This window comes from Bidens hawaiensis, unplaced genomic scaffold (genome assembly GCF_021521415.1).
Source record: "Bidens hawaiensis isolate Kalapana, Puna unplaced genomic scaffold, B.hawaiensis_p1.1 tig00021234_1, whole genome shotgun sequence".
In the NCBI taxonomy this organism is placed as follows: domain Eukaryota; kingdom Viridiplantae; phylum Streptophyta; class Magnoliopsida; order Asterales; family Asteraceae; genus Bidens; species Bidens hawaiensis.
The window spans coordinates 32,599-49,025 of NW_027493290.1; the positions used below are offsets into that span (position 1 = coordinate 32,599).

At 33.6% G+C, this 16,427-nt stretch overlaps 1 protein-coding gene and 2 pseudogenes across 1 annotated transcript; 1 reads left to right on the forward strand and 2 right to left on the reverse strand.

Moving 5' to 3' along the window:
- The first annotated feature begins 6,696 nt into the window (after positions 1 to 6,696).
- Positions 6,697 to 9,905, forward strand: LOC143563065 (uncharacterized). The gene is made up of 4 exons (XM_077050700.1): positions 6,697 to 6,866; positions 8,557 to 8,804; positions 8,886 to 9,075; positions 9,675 to 9,905. The coding sequence occupies exons 1-4, from the start codon at positions 6,720 to 6,722 to the stop codon at positions 9,795 to 9,797; spliced, it is 708 nt and encodes a 235-aa protein (XP_076906815.1). The 5' UTR covers positions 6,697 to 6,719; the 3' UTR covers positions 9,798 to 9,905.
- Positions 9,906 to 10,019: 114 nt separating this feature from the next.
- Positions 10,020 to 11,438, reverse strand: LOC143563066 (peroxidase 66-like; annotated as a pseudogene).
- A 1,101-nt stretch (positions 11,439 to 12,539) lies between these two features.
- Positions 12,540 to 14,360, reverse strand: LOC143563071 (peroxidase 66-like; annotated as a pseudogene).
- Positions 14,361 to 16,427: the final 2,067 nt, after the last annotated feature.

Genomic DNA, 16,427 nt, shown 5'->3' on the forward strand with positions numbered 1-16,427 from the left:
CGACCTTGTTACTGTCGGCCGTAGTCTATCCACCAACCAGCATGGCCTGTGCGTAGTCCACTGTTGGTAGAACAGGAATACTATTCAGCCGGCTGTACCTTCTAGGAAACCTACCTTCGGCTATAAATACTCCAACACCTTGGAATGGTAAAGACATCATCTGATATCTCATTATCTTATCTAGCAATCTCTTAATATACACTTATATTCAGAGCAATCTAGTCTGATTCTCACGCCGGAGGGTGGTCACAAGGAGGAACCCCCCCCCTTCTCAGTGACGAGCTTACGGTGTCTGTTTTGCAGGTCACCTGAAGAACAACCTTCTCTGCTGGACCTCATACTCGTGGGAAACATTACTTAACCCCCAGATTATCCGTAATCTGCCCAGGGTTCACTTAGTGTTTCTTCAGGAATAAAGAAAACACTTCTAGCATGTTGATGCTATATTTAATACTAAATGCTAACATACAGTCATGATTGATATACACTTACCTCTAGCCATACTAGCACATCTCGTTCTCGTGTAATATATCTCAAATCCATAGTCGCCAAGAACCAAAGGGTTCTCACTCTCTTGAATTTCTACATGAAATGAGGTATATTGCGGAAGAATACGCTCTTATTAAAATATTTATAATCAAGGAGCTTGTTCATAACTATTCTTACTTTATAAACCTAAGAACTTGGAGGTTCAAGGGAGCAATGTCCCCTTATTTCTAATTATTCGGCCCACCAACCGACTTGCTTCACTCGTTCAACCAGTTTGTTCCATAATCATAGGACTTAAATAGAGGTTGTTCAAAAGTATTTGATCGGAGCGGGATTGTGTAGCCATTCCTGGTCCAACCATTATATGAAAAACTACTTTAAACCCATATAAGATTCAGTTCGAATACATAATAAATAAGTATAATAATGAAGATGTGTAATGATGAAGAGCTTTTAATACTTCTTGTATAATTTATATCTAGAATTTAATTTGCCTAGTGTACCTTTTGCATCACATATATCCCAACATACTAAAAGAGCTTTCCCTATTATCCATAACTAGTTGAATTATCTCGTGTGATACGGCGGGAATTCAGTTTTGATCGTTATCCGTTGATCATTATATTTTGTTACGATGTTGAAACTCAATATAGCAATCGAAAGAAAAACCAATGGAATATAGTTATGATATATGCAAAATGAAACCAACAGTTTTTACATTCATCGAAAACCATAAAAATGAATACCGCTACCAATGTCGGTATTAATTCAGTTAGTCAAAAAATTGACATCGAGGAAAAAAATCAAACATCTGCGAATATCGATTTTTTTAAAACTAATATTAAAATTTTAAAATTTATAATTTGTGTAGCTAAACTTCAAAAAATAAAGGTTTTATGGTCAATTTATAAAAAAAAAACAAAACTATATTTCGAAACGAAAAACAAACGTCTTTTTGGATAACTTATAAGTATAAAAACTTTGTGATCAATTTTAAAGAGTAAACTTTACTATTTATTAAACAAATTTTAAGACAGATATATTAATATAGATTTAAAATATATAAAACAAAATACTTTTTTTTTATTTAATTTGATAAATAACCTAGTAAAAACCAGAATAATAAACTTAACGTCCCTTATAAATGAAATTAAGCAAGCTAATTAAAATACCAATATTAGCCTACCATACCTAGCGAAAACAATTATCTAAAGTCTAAACCTTCACAATAATTAATTATTTAATCTGTTATTTTAAAAACAGAAATAATAAATAATATAACTAGGGGAAACGTGTCATGGGTCTGAGATCCAGATTCATAACCTACACAAATATTCCTGACTTCTTGTGTGTATGTCGACTATTCAAATTTCGAAAGGTTTTGTGGGGGGTCACGATATATACTTAAGTTTAATTATTATCACCTATTTATTTGAGTTTTTTTTATTTTAATATATATATAAGTTGAAATATTATTTTTGTACTAATAACCAATGCGACAACGTCAACTCTTAACTTATAAATGTGTATGTTCAATTTTAGGCAAAAAACAAAGGACTTGAAATCTTTATATTTAATTTTGAAAAAGATTTTAAGTATTTTCTTTTTGTGCAACAAATGCTTTTAATAACATTTATCTTTTTCAAAAGGATGTAAACAAGTTTTGAAATTGATAAATTACTGTTAAAACATACTTAAACGTAACTAAAAGGAATTTACTTGGATTAAATCATGCATTAATAGTTAAAAAAACATAGTAACATACAAATTTGTAAGAAAATGTCATGTCAAGCTTGTGGTCAAAGTACGATATTAAGAAGAGAAGAATATACTCAAGGGTTTTTCTGGCATTCATGACAAAGTAATCAAATATGAATTGAAAAAAGAAAGATTGAAACATGGAATATGTTATACGTATAATGAGACATGAGAAAATATAGTGTGAGATTAAGATTAACAAATCATATCCTAAACTCGTCTCATTGCAAGTTCTAATGTCTTAGAATGAGAAAAATTCTGGGCATCAACACACAAAACTACCTATAACAAGACTATATAAAAATTTTATTATGCGAATTATTCTACTAATTGTACTTTATCAAAGGAATTATGTTGAACAAACTTAATACTTTTATTATCTTTTATAAAAAAGTGATATAAGCTTTATAGAGCTTTTATTCACTTTGACATCTTCTATAGCATTTGAACCATATTTTTAATATTTTCATTTTACGATCTTGACCTATATGCATCTTTGTATAAAGTAAATGAAAATGTCACTTTATTCTTATTCAAACACCCGATAAAATATGAGTTGTTTAGTTAAACTTGTAAGACTGAGTGTTGTAGATGATTATGAGTGACGCCCCCATGATCATGCGGCTTGTTTCAGTGCTAACCTCTCTCCTTCTCTTTAATGTTCACCAAGGGACCGGTGCCTTCACCCTTAGCGCCCATGTATAATAGTGCTTAATTCTCTTTGGTGGCCCGAAAGATGTTGACATTGCCATGGGTGGCGCCTCGTGGTTTTCCACAATATTTGATCTAATATGATTTAAGCTTGTTTTGTATATTATAACTTATAAGACACTTATTATGAGAGTTCATAATATAGATTTGAAGTTAAAGAGAAGTACATTCTTCATAGTACAAATCAACAAAAAGATTAAAAAAAAAGTGTTTAAAATATGAGAAAATAGGTATAGGCATATATCATATGATTTAATGATTGATATAATGTTGTTTTGTAAGGTTCGTAGAAAACGAAAACTATGTAAACTAAATGATCGAGATGGGGAGCGTTCTTGTCTCCAACATTTACATGTGTTTTTGTTTCTCTCCTCCTTGTCGTGTCTTTTGCTACGTATCATGGTATCATCCATCTTCAATTTAAGATCAAGATTATCCATTTTTCTATTATTATTATTATTATTATTATTATTATTATTATTATTATTATATATTTTTAATTTTTTTTTATTTAAACTGCATGACAAATTGACAATGCATATAAATTAAAGGTTACTGGATTATAGCAATCTAAACTTTATTTATTGGACAATGCTAAGTCAAACATTAAAAATGTACCATAACAATTCCAAGTTTCGAATTATTGGCCGCCAACAAGCTTTTCACTAACGGGGTTAAATTCCGTTAGATTTTATGATGTGGATGATGATGACGTGTACGATGATGTGGCAAAGTGGTAAAAAATTATTTTTAAATTAAAATTAAAATTTCTAACCAAAATAAATGAACCGGATTATTTTTTTTAACAAAAATAAATGAACCGAACTACTTTTCTTAACAAAAATAAACCAACCGAACCATTTTTTTTAACAAAAATAAACGAACTGAACCATTTTTTTAACAAAAATAAACGAACCAAACCACTTTTTTTTAACCGAATAAATGAACCAAACCATTTTTTAAGAAAAACCAACAACCGAAACTAACAGAATCTAATCTCGTTAGCGAAAAGTTCGTTGATGACAAATAGATTAAAACTTGGAATTGTTGTGATATATTTTTTAAATTTAGCTTAACGCCAACAATGAGACAGAGTTTAAATTATTAAAAATCTAATATCCCATAAATTAAAAACAACTCTTTTTGTAGATTTTTGGTAGATGCAACCAACTTACTTGAGTTAATATAACTTTTCAAGTGTTTAACTAATTATATTGCCAGAAGGCCAGATAGATTCTTTTCCTTTCAATATTCTTTTAATAGTAAACAATGTTGTACATTCTCCTTTCACGACAACAATGTTTACATGATCGGACAAGTCGAATGAAAACCCGTGAACAAGGTTATAATTTGTGATCCTAACCTATTATTTCCCGGTTTCAATCTATTTCATATTTCATTACTTCGTGATATTTAAATAGCTATCTATTGCCACATAAACTAAGGACCATATATAAACGTAAATCAATGAACATAAGCGATCTTAAACGAACAAACATAAATGAACAAGACATGTTTTCATGTTCATTGGTTTAACTAAACGACAGAAAAAATGTGTTAATGTTCGTTTATTCTTTAATTAAATAAAAAAGCATAACCAAACTTCTTATGAAACATTATACTGAATGTTGAATACATTTACGTGCCTAGGTTTATTTATTGCAAATGAATAAACTAATACAAAACCGTACCACCTGTAAAACAACCATATATATCTAAAGGGTTAACCCTAATAGTTCTCTCGTAGCAGTGCTTAAATGATTCGAAGAGATGTTTAAGATAAATTCATGTGAAGAGATAAACCAAAAGAAAGAGGAGATATATTAATAATGTTTATAGAAATATTTGTTGAGTTTGAGTTGAAGTTTATTATGTATGTGTTTTAAGTGTTACTAGATTTTATAGTTGGAGTAGAAAACACGATAATGTTAGTAGAAATAGAGGCTCTGGTAATTGCATTTTGTGTGGTTTACACTTTTAATAACACTGAAAGGGTCATTGTGAGTCATCACAAAATTATCGGTGTTGTTCATGTTGCTCAATCTAATTATTTTTAATAGTACTCTCTCTGTCCCATTATAAGTGTCCCAGTTTGATTTTTCAAGTCTTTCTTGTTTAACTTTGACCGGCGATATTTTTGTTTGTGTTATATAATACTTGATGTAAAATATATGAATGGATTGGGTTTTAAATGTACTTTACATTGATATAATTTTCATCAAGTATTATATGACACGAAGAAAAATATTTATAGAAAGACTTTAAAAGTCAAACTATGACACTTATAATGGGACGGAGGGAGTATCTTTTACTTTCCATCAATCAATCAATCAATCAAGCCCTGTATATTTCACCGCGTAGCACACTATCGGTAGGGTCAGGGGAGGGTGAGATGTAGGCAAGTCTTTCCTCTATCCGTGAGAATACAGAGGCTACTTCCAGAGAGACCCCCGGCTCATAAAGCTACATACAGGTAAACAGAGTAAACATACATCCTACAAGCAAAGACACTTAACAAGGAAAGAGTGTTTAGATAATGTGACCTTTTTAAGTTTTTAAAGAAGGAAAAAGGAGTTTTGATAAGTTAGGATATCGTAACTTATCAAAAACTCCTTAAATAAGTCAAAAGGAGGTGTAAATAAGGAATCATAAACATGGCCATAGATAGCAAACTATCAAAATAGCAATGAATCTTTTACTTTCCATCAATAATATATATTATGGTATAACTGGGCAAGAAAACTGGTTCCAAACCCGACCTGACATTTCCTACCCGAAATCGGAACGAACCCTACAGGATCTGTGGGTACGAACCAGGTTTCGGTTCCTTAGAAAAAATCAGACCCAAGAAAACCGGTTCCACCTATACCCGGTCAAAACCCGACCTAAACCGACTTGACATTTCCTACCCGAAACCGAAACGAACCCTACAGGACCTGTGGGTACGGACCAAGTTTTGGTCCTTAGAAAAATCAGACCCAACAGAACCGGCTCCACCTATACCCGATCAAAACCCGACCTAAACCGACCTGACATTTCCTACCCGAAACCGGAACGAACCTTACAGGACCTGTGGGTACGGACCAAGTTTCGGTTACTTAAAAAAATCAGACCCAACAGAACCGGTTCCACCTATACCCGATCAAAACCCGACCTAACCGTACCTGAAACCTAGAAAACCCAGTCAAATATCCGACCATACATAGAACCAGTTCCGGACCAGACCTGACAGTTCCTACTCGAAACCGAACTCAGTCACGGCTACAGACCGGGTTTTGGTTCCTTAGAAAAATCAGACCCAAAGAAACAGGTTCCACCTATACCTGGTCAAATACCTGACAATACTCGAAACCGCTTCCTACCCGACCCGACAGTTCCTACCCGAAACCCTCTACCCGTCCCGCAAGTACAAACCGGGTTTCGATTCCTTAGAATAATCAGACCCTACGGAACCGGTTCCACCTATACACGGTCAAAACCCGAAACCCAAACCGACCATACACAGAACCGGTTTCTAGTCGACCCGGTTATTGACTTTTGTTGACCATACCTGAAAATTCCCTGTTTGTTTGTGCATTAAGATTAATAAGGTGGACCTGGATGTGTTCAGCCCAATAATAATAATAATAATAATAATCTTGGGTCACTCACTACTAGACCTTTGGGCCTAAAAACAGGTTCGTCAACAACCCGATTACCCGAATAAGGAACCGGGTTTAGGTTTTACAAAATCACTGAACCAAAACACAGAGGTCAAATTCATGAAGAAGAGAATGGGTGATCGAAAGAAAGACGGTAAAATAGTGAAGAAATCAAAGAAGACGAGTACAGAAGAATCCAATTGGCCGGTGATTAAACTGAAAACAGATCTCCGTATCACTCGCCTCAAAGATCTCGATCTCTTTACTGTACGTTGTTTATTCTAAATTCTAATTCAACTGTTTCTTTACCTAATTAATAATTATTAAGTTTATATAGCGATCATATATGTTGTTGTAAAGTTATTGCCAATTTTTAGCTGATATCTAAGCTATGAAGTTGATTGTATGTTAACTTAGGGTGCGTTCGTTTCGCCGAATGGAATTGTTACTGTAGTTGGATCACTCAAGGGGTGAGCAATAACCGAACCCAAAGTAACTGAAAATCGGTTATCGGTTATTTTTTTTACCCTCGGTAAAACCGATCTATTCATATTTTATTCGGTTAATGGCAGTGTTTTAAAAACTGGTTCAAACCGGCCGATTGAACCGGTTAAACCGGATTTCGCACAACAGACCGGTATTTTGAGCCCGGTATTTTTGGCCAGTTTGCTAGAACATGTATCGGCGGTGTTTTTTCTAAAATACCGGTTTTTACCGGCAAACCGGTTTAAGTCCGAGAAAATTTTTATATTTGTGGCCCATATTTTTTCAAAATTACTTTTAACCCAATAATTAACATTCAAACGTGTAAACTTTAGGACTATTTTTTTAAATTTGAGTGTTATTGTATTATTTTTTTAATATAGATTAACTTTTGCTTAATGAGGTGAGATCCGGTACAAAAAAATTAATGTACTAAACATATAAATAACTAGAGTAATTATAGTTTTGAACTAGAGTAACTATGTTATAAAAAATAAAACAGTATAATGATAATAATTACTCTAGTTCAAAGGTTATGGTGTTATAATAATTACTCTAGTGCTAACATAAATACTCTAGTTATCAATACGCTTCTCATGACAAAAGTCATTTGTATTTGATTCAAACCCTATAATTTATACCTCCATTTCATGTATTTCTTAATACTACCATTTCATGTATTTATATCTCGATTTCATATATCTATACCTTTATTTCATGTATTTATGCATCCATTTCATGTATTTCTAAGTAAAAAAATTAGCCCAAATTTGATTTTGGTTATAACTGAACCGAAAATGGAAAATTAACCGAATAAACCAAATCGATTAACCGAAAACTAATTGGTTAATTTGGTTGAGGCTAATAACCGAACCGTGTACACCCTTAGTTGAATGTATGCGATTTTTATTGTTATTGTAGGGGTGAGAAAAAACCAAACCATAACCAAAAACCGAATCGTTAACCGAACAAAACCGGTGGTTATGGTTAACGTTCACTGTTAACCGAAACGAACCGTGTTTGTTTGTGTTTCTGAATTTTATACGTATATTTCGATCTTTTTTTACCTCCGTTTCTAGCTTCGAACATTATAATTTATGTTGCAATTGTTTATAACATAACTTGGAACACCATAATGAAGCTTGGAACCGGCATATTTCCGCTTCGAAACTTCATAAATGAGCTTGGAACACCATAAACGAACCATTTTTAACTGGAAAAATGGAAAAAAAACAAAATACATTGGGACAGTTAAGCAAATCTTTAATGTATTTAAAAGTATGTGAAATTAGGGTCTTTGTTGTTCTGAATATAGTTACATGCAGATGATATCTTTCAAATGTAGTGCACGCTTTTAAAGTGATTTATATGATTCTAAATCTATCTGAAAATTTTGTTTTGAGAAAATCAATATTACCTCCAAATACTTGCTTTTTATCTTCTTAGTGGTTCTTCTTTTGTTTAAGATTCTCAGGTGCAGAACTTCTTAACGGCTGCTGAATCAAAGGCATTCATTAAAGCTGCAGAATCGATAGGGTTTGTGCACCAAGGCAGTCTTGGTCCAGCGAAAGGTGAAGCTTATAGAGACAATGATCGTATTGCTGTAAACGATCCTGTTCTTGCTGATACGTTATGGGAAACTGGACTTAGCAAGCTATTATCTCATCTTACCATTCGGGGCAAGGTTCCCGTTGGCCTAAACCCAAATATTAGACTTTACAGGTTTGTTCAAAGTTCAAACTCGCATCTTTGTTTCATATATGCGATTGCATCAATTAAGTTGATTTAATGATTTATATTCAGGTATAAGGTTGGTCAACGTTTTGGCCGACATATTGATGAAAGTGTTAATCTTGGAGAAGGAAAACACACCCATTACACTATGCTGATATATCTCAACGGTGGTGATGTGAACGGTTTGGACGACTCCATTGAACCTTTAGTTGGAGGTGAAACCGTGTTTTATGGTTCAAGAAATAGCCTTGTAGCCGAGGTACATTTTCCATCTAGTTTAGTTTATAATAATTTAGGGGTGGCAAATGTGACCCGTCGGGTTGTATTAAAATATATATATAATGGGTCAGAATGAGTCAAACTAAAAAAAGAATTTGATTGAAACGGGTTGACATTTCTCGAGTTTTCGTTTTATGGAATGAGAAAAATGGAGGAAATTTTTTAGTACTTTTACTTTTTTAGTTTTTGATTTATATTTCGAGTTATGATTTTTTAATTATTTTTTTTTGAATTTTTTAATGAGGAGTTTTTGAAATGAGTCAAAATGGGTTGAGATTTCAGAAACCCTCATTAAAATATAAAAAAAATAATTAAAAAATTATAACTCGAAATATAAATAAAAAACTCAAACGTAAAATACTAAAATGTTTCCTCCATTTTTCTCATTCCATAAAAAAAAACCCTCAAGAAATGTCAACCCGTTTTAATCATATTCTTTTTTTAGTTTGACCCACTCTGACCCAATATATACATTTTAGTACAACCCAATGGGTCACATTTGCCACCCCTAGTTTATATCATGTACAATATACGATATACATTCGTCTACATCTTTATAATTTAACTTTTGACTTTTAGGTGACTCCTACTCAAGGAATGGCTCTTTTTCATATCCATGGTGCCAAATGTATGCTACATGAATCACACAATGTTACAAAAGGTGCCAAGTATATCTTAAGGTCAGATGTAGCTTTTGCATGATTATATCAGTGATTTAAAATATGACTTATGTCTTTAACATTGCTAGTTTGTATATCATGATTCTTGATATAATGATTGCTATATTCTATATCGAATAAACGTTACTTCAATAGGGACAATAGCTCTGTTTTATTCATTTTATTATATATAATACAGTTAATCAACAAGTTATCATATAAAAATTGTATAAAGGTTCAATCTCTCTCTTCCTCTTTCTCTTCGTCTCACGTGTTAATTCACAACATTACACTTCACTCTGACTTCACCGTCTTCAATGACACCAACATTCCCAAGTTTGACCATCGAAGCTGCAAATTCTTTAAAGAACAGTTTCTCATCTTTAGCAAATGAATCCACAATCCCTTTAGTCCTGTAATCCCCATACAGTGCCTGGTCTGACCCAAACACGCCCTTACCCGTAGTGACTCTTTTGTAATAATCATTATCAAACTTTGAAAAAGTCGAATCTAAAAACGCTCCCGCATTGTGATCCTTGTTTTGTATAGGGCACTTCTTTTTTAGGGTCATAGCAAACTCACTATTAATGGTGGGATCAGTTGAGTTATGTATGCGGGCGCTAAAAGAAGAACAGTGTGAGAACCCTAATGTGTGTCCACCTGAAAGTGTGACCAAATCTTTGACATTTAATTTTCTTTTAGCAAAACTTTGAATAAGTGTTGTGGTGTTGGAGAATGGTGATGGCAGGTTTATAGTTTCGTTAGCTTTTGACACGCGTGCGTCTTTCCTTCCTTTGAGCACAGGCCACCATGGACCTTGAGACTGGAGAAAATGAAAGCATTATGCTTATTATTTGAAAACGATTTATATGACTATTTGACTAAATGATAAATAAAAATGTGTACCATTGCTACTACATCTCTTGCAGCTATTGCTAATGCATCAGCACAAGAAACAGTGCGTGGGCATGCCTTTTCGATCTTTGCTTTGGCCGCCTCAATTACATAAAATGATCGGACCGAGATGTTTGGTGGTCCGTCTTTTTCTGCTTTGTTTCCTGGTGTTGAGTCAAGCAACAAGGACGCGTCACATCCCTAAATATAACACGCATTTAGATCATAAATTCATGTTTAAGTATTAGCAAAAAGGTTAATAATAAGTTATGTGGAAGCATACTGCATACCCTAATGAAACAGTCATGGAAGAACATCCTAAGAAGTCGGGCCGGGACAAGGGTCGTAAATAGAGGCATTACGAACCGTTTGATAGATAATATTCTCAGCTTGTGGGCATGTTTGATGATAGTAATCCGCAGTAAGTGCTGCTTCTGAAAATCGAATTACAGCTAGTATGAGAATGAAGGCGGTTAATGATGAAATAGCCATCTGTGTTTAGAAGAAGCAGTTGAAACCAGATGGTGATGAATTCCATGGAAATGGTGGGATTATTTATAGGGCATGTACTAGAAGATTGTAATGTACTTTTAAGGTACTCAAGTGTATGTTTTAACAGCTTTGTTGGGCTTCTAAACAAAGAAATAAAGAGGAAAGGATAATAGTAAACTTGTTAAGAATAGAGGTTGACATTAAAGTTGCAGGTGTGTAGAAATAGTTGGTTAGGATGTGGCAATCAGTTAGATGGTCAAATTAGGACAGTTGGTAAAAGATGGAGTATTGTACTTTTGTACTTGGTTGTTCTTGTTTTAGGACAAAGGAACAAGAACTGAGGTTAGAACTTAAGAAGAGATGGCTTTGTATTGAGATTTGGATGTTGCTTTAGAAGTTTTTAAACATGCAATCATTTATGATAAGAACCATAGGGTGTTCATCTGAAGCAATATGTAGGAATCGGGAGACTCTAAACTGGACGCAAGCAACCGGGCTCAAAAAGCTTAAACAAAACCTCCAAAGTCTATAAAACAAACTTGATCGAAATCCGAACCTTTTGTTCCTAGGCTTCAAGCTATCTCTATAATAAATGATCTTATCCCAGATATTAAATCGATGAATAAACGTTTTGTTAACTGCTTTTGAGCTTCAAAAATCATGACAGGATACTTGTGGAGTTTACAAAATATTATTGGCAACTTAAACCATGTTTTTTATTTCTACATATGTTGCGGTTAAAGCATGCCAAAACGGCTGGTCGGGTCGGTGGGTCATGAACTCATGACGGGCTGATTAAAAATGTTGAATTGGTTTGGGTCCAAATGAGTCATTTTGGAAAAATGTTTTTAATGACCCAAATAGTTTTGGTCATAACGGTTTTGGTCATTGCAAACCTTAAGCACCAAAACTTAAGAAATTTGATCATCATAATGCTCACAACTTAATTAACTCGAATGACATTGGTTAGGATATCAAAATACATGAAGCAAATAAAAAAAGATCTTATATCCAACAATGTATTATTTGTCGAACGGTGACCAACAATATGTAAACTGCATGCATTGTTACATATATGATCACTAGTAACAGGTGATCAAACGAACAATATAAGTTGAACTTCTTGATTGAGTTGAGTTCATGTATTCCAATACCTGATGCATGTACCTCGAGCGAACCAGCTAGTTCCAGGTAGCAAGTCAGTTAGACTCGTGAACACTTTGTATTAATGCATTCATGTATTCAAATGCTTGATGCATGTATCTCGAGTGAACACTCTGTAGCATGTTGATAATAATCATCTGTAAACTGATAAGACTCTTGATATCACTATTTCTATTTCCTATTTTGATTAGTATTGTCTGTTTGCTTTTCATTTGCCAAGCATTTGTTTTTAATGTTTTTATAATTTTTTTTTGTTAAACTGTCTTCTATGTGCATATGTTTTACTTGCAGACGTTATCATATCAAAGATATAAACAAGGCAATATGCATGCTTTATTCACTATGTAAAATACAATAAAGCCAATAAGCTTTTGTATAAAAATTTTAAAAAAAGTTTCAATCTTTCTCTTCCTCTTCCATACTTCGCCTTCTCCCTCTCTCGCATTAATTCACGACGTTACACTTCACTCTGACTTCACCATCTTCAATGACACCAACATTCCCAAGTTTAACCATCAAAGCTGCAAATTCTTTAAAGAACAGTTTCTCGTCTTTCGCATATGAATCCACAATCCCTTTAGTCCTATAATCTCCATACAACGCTTGGTCTGACCCAAACACGCCCTTACCCATAATAATGTTTTTATAATAATCGTTATCGAACTTTGATGAAGTCGAGTCCAAAAACTCTCCCGCATTGTGGTCCTTGTTGTGTATGGGACATTTCTTTTTTAGGGTCATAGCAAACTCACTATTAATGGTGGGATCAGTTGAGTTATGTATGCGGGCGCTAAATGAAGAACAGTGTGAGAATCCCAATGCGTGTCCGCCTGAACGTGTGACCAAATCTTTGACATTTAATCCTCTTTTAGCAAAACTTTGAATAAGTGTAGTGGTGTTAGGAGAATGGTGATGGCAGGTTTATTGTTTCGTTAGCTTTTGACACGCGCCCGTCTTTCCTTCCTTTAAGCACAGGCCACCATGGACCTTGAGACTGGAATAAAATAAAGCGTTATGCTTAGGGGTGACAAATGTGACCCATGGATTGAATAAGTTGTATTAAAATGTATATAATGGGTCAAACTAAAAAAAGAAAATGATTGAAACGGGTCAAAACGGGTTGACATTTCTCGAGTTTTTTTTTATGGAACGAGAAAAACGGAGAAAACTTTTTAGTATTTTTACTTTTTTAGTATTTGATTTATATTTCAAGTTATAATTTTTTAATTATTTTTTTTGAATTTTATAATGAGGGGTTTTTGAAATCTTAACCCATTTTAACCAATTTCAAAAACACCTCATTAAAAAATTCAAAAAAATAATTAAAAAATCATAACTCGAAATACAAATCATAAACTAAAAAAGTAAAAGTACTAAAAAGTTTCCTCCGTTTTCTCGTTCAAAAAAAAAACTTCAAGAAATGTCAACCCGTTTTGACCCGTTTCAATCATTTTCTTTTTTTAGTTTGACCTATTCTGACCCATTATATACGTAATTCCAATGGGTCACATTTGAAAACGATTTGTGCGAGTAGATGATAAATGAAAATCTGTACCATTGCAACTACATCTCTTGCAGCTATTGCCAATGCATCAGCACAAGAAATCGTGCGTGGGCATGCTTTTTCGATCTTTGCTTTGGCCTCCTCAATTACATAAAATGATCGAATCGAGATGTTTGGTGGTCCGTCTTTTTCTGCTTTGTTTCCCGGGATGGAATCAAGCAACAATGACGCGTCACATCCCTAAATACAACACACATTTAGACTATAAGTTCATGTTTAAGTATTAGTAAAAAGGTTAATAATAAGTTATGTAGAAGCATACTGCATACCCTAATGAAACAGTCATGGAAGAACATCCTAAGAAGTCGGGCTGGGACTTTAGGGTCGTAAATAGAGGCGTTACGAACCGTTTGATAGATAATATTCTCAGCTTGTGGGCATGTTTGATGATAGTAATCCGCAGTAAGTTCTGCTTTCGAAAATGAAATGACAGTTAGTATGAGAATAAAGGCAGCACATAGTGAAATAGCCATCTGTTTTAAGACGCAGCAGCAGATGATGAACTCTATGAAAATGATGGGAGTATTTATAGTTGAAGAGTGTGTAATGTACTTATAAGTTACTCAAATGTATATCTAACAGTTTTGTTGGGCTTCTAAACAAAGAAACAACCAGGAAAGGATAATAAGAGATTTGTTAACTATAGAGATTATATGGAGTTGCAGGTGTAGAGAAAGAGTTGGTTAAGATGTGGCAATCAGTTAGATGGTCAAATTAGGACAGTTGGTAAAAGATGGAGTATTGTACTTTTGTACTTCGCTGTTCTTTCTTTAGGACAAAGGAACAGGAGATGTTGGTCTTGTACTTGGGTTAATATCGTGTCTATGAGAGCTGCGATGCAATTCGCTGTTAACCGCTCTCGAACTTCAAAAATCATGACGGGATACTTGTACAGTTTATAAAAACATTCTTTGCACCTTATGATTCTAATCATGTGTCTCTTTATTTACTATGTATGTTGCGGTTAAAGTCTGGCAAAACAGCGGGTGCTCGGGTTAGTGGGTCATGAACCCATAAGGGGCTGATTAAAAATGTTGAATTTGTTTTGTGTCAAAATGAGTAAGTTTAGGGGGGAAAAAAGAAGTTTTTAATGACCCAAATAGATTTGATCATAACGAATTTTGGTAGAGATGTACAAAAAAACCGGTTTGGGACCGGTTCACTGCACGGTTTGACAAGAAAACCGGGTCCCAAACCGACCCAGACCACCAATTTTGATACCGTTTCTCCTTATTAATTACCAACCCGGTTTTAAAACCAGACCTGTTTGAGGAAAAACCGGTTTTAAACTGAACCGAATCGAGTTGGACCAGTTCGACCTTTCTTGCTCCTAAACCGGTTCGAGTCAAATTGACTCAAACCGGTTCGGTTTGAAAAAAAAAACAGTTTTGCACACTTTGTATTCATGATCAACTTAATAAACGCGAATGACATTGGTTAGGACTTAGGATCCCAAAATACACAACGAAAAAAAAATCTTATATCCAACAATTTGTTTTTGTCGAACGGTGACCAAAAATATGTAAACTGCATACATTGATTGTTACGTAGATGATCACTAGCAACCGGTGATCAAACGAATAATACAAGTTGAACTTCTTGATTGAGTTGAACTAATGTATTCCAATACTTGATGCATGTATCTCAAATTTATTCTCAAGCGAACCAATTAGTTCCAGGTAGACTGGTGAACACTTTGTAGGCTGTCATTTGATCAACTTTATGTTGATGATAATCATGCATGCTTCAAATAGGTTGTCATTTGATCCAGCTTTGATCAATTTCAACCCACTGAGCAATGTGGGGTAACAAGAGGTGGCAAATGGGTTGGGTTGGGTCGAACGGGTCATGGGTTGAAACGAATCATGGGTCAAAACAGTTTGGGTCAGTATGGGTTAGGGTCAGAACGGGTCAATTGAAAAAAAGGGTTGCTTTGGTTTAGGTCGGAAGAGGTTAGGATCAAAACGGGTTTCGGAATTTTTTATTTTTTTTAAATCTATGACAACGGAAAAAACAGTTTAGTTTTTTTTTTACCTTTTTAGTTTTTGATTTATGATTTTTTTATTATTATTTTTGAATTTTTTTTTCGGAGGGGTTCTGTTAAGATAACAAAACCCCTTAAAAATATTCAAAAATAATAATAAAAAAATTATAACTCAAAATAAATCAAAAACTAAAAAATTAAAACAATCTAAAATGTTTCTTCCATTGTCCTTGATCCATAAAAAAAATAATTAAAAAACCATCGAAAAATCGAAACGAAACCGAAAAAATCGACGATAAACATAAGTGAATTAATAATCAAAATACCTAACTATTTTTAACCTTATATTCAAGTTCTTTTATCTCTGCTTTCAAATAACCTGTTTCACATGTGAATTCAGGATTAAAAACTTCACTAACAAGTAACAAGGGCTCACATTTTTCATGAAACTAATATGCAATATGATGATTTTTTATATAAATGTTTATTCCTATTTTGACAAATATTGTCTGTTTGCTTTTCATTTGCCAAGCATTTGTTTTTAATTGTGTTACATTGTCTTGTATGTGTATATG

Coding starts and splice junctions, on each gene's coding strand:
- LOC143563065 (XM_077050700.1), top strand. CDS start 6,720: ATGAAGAAGAGAATGGGTGATCGAAAGAAAGACGGTAAAATAGTGAAG. Junction 6,867..8,556: donor AAGATCTCGATCTCTTTACT/GTACGTTGTTTA, acceptor TAAGATTCTCAG/GTGCAGAACTTCTTAACGGC. Junction 9,076..9,674: donor GAAATAGCCTTGTAGCCGAG/GTACATTTTCCA, acceptor TTTGACTTTTAG/GTGACTCCTACTCAAGGAAT.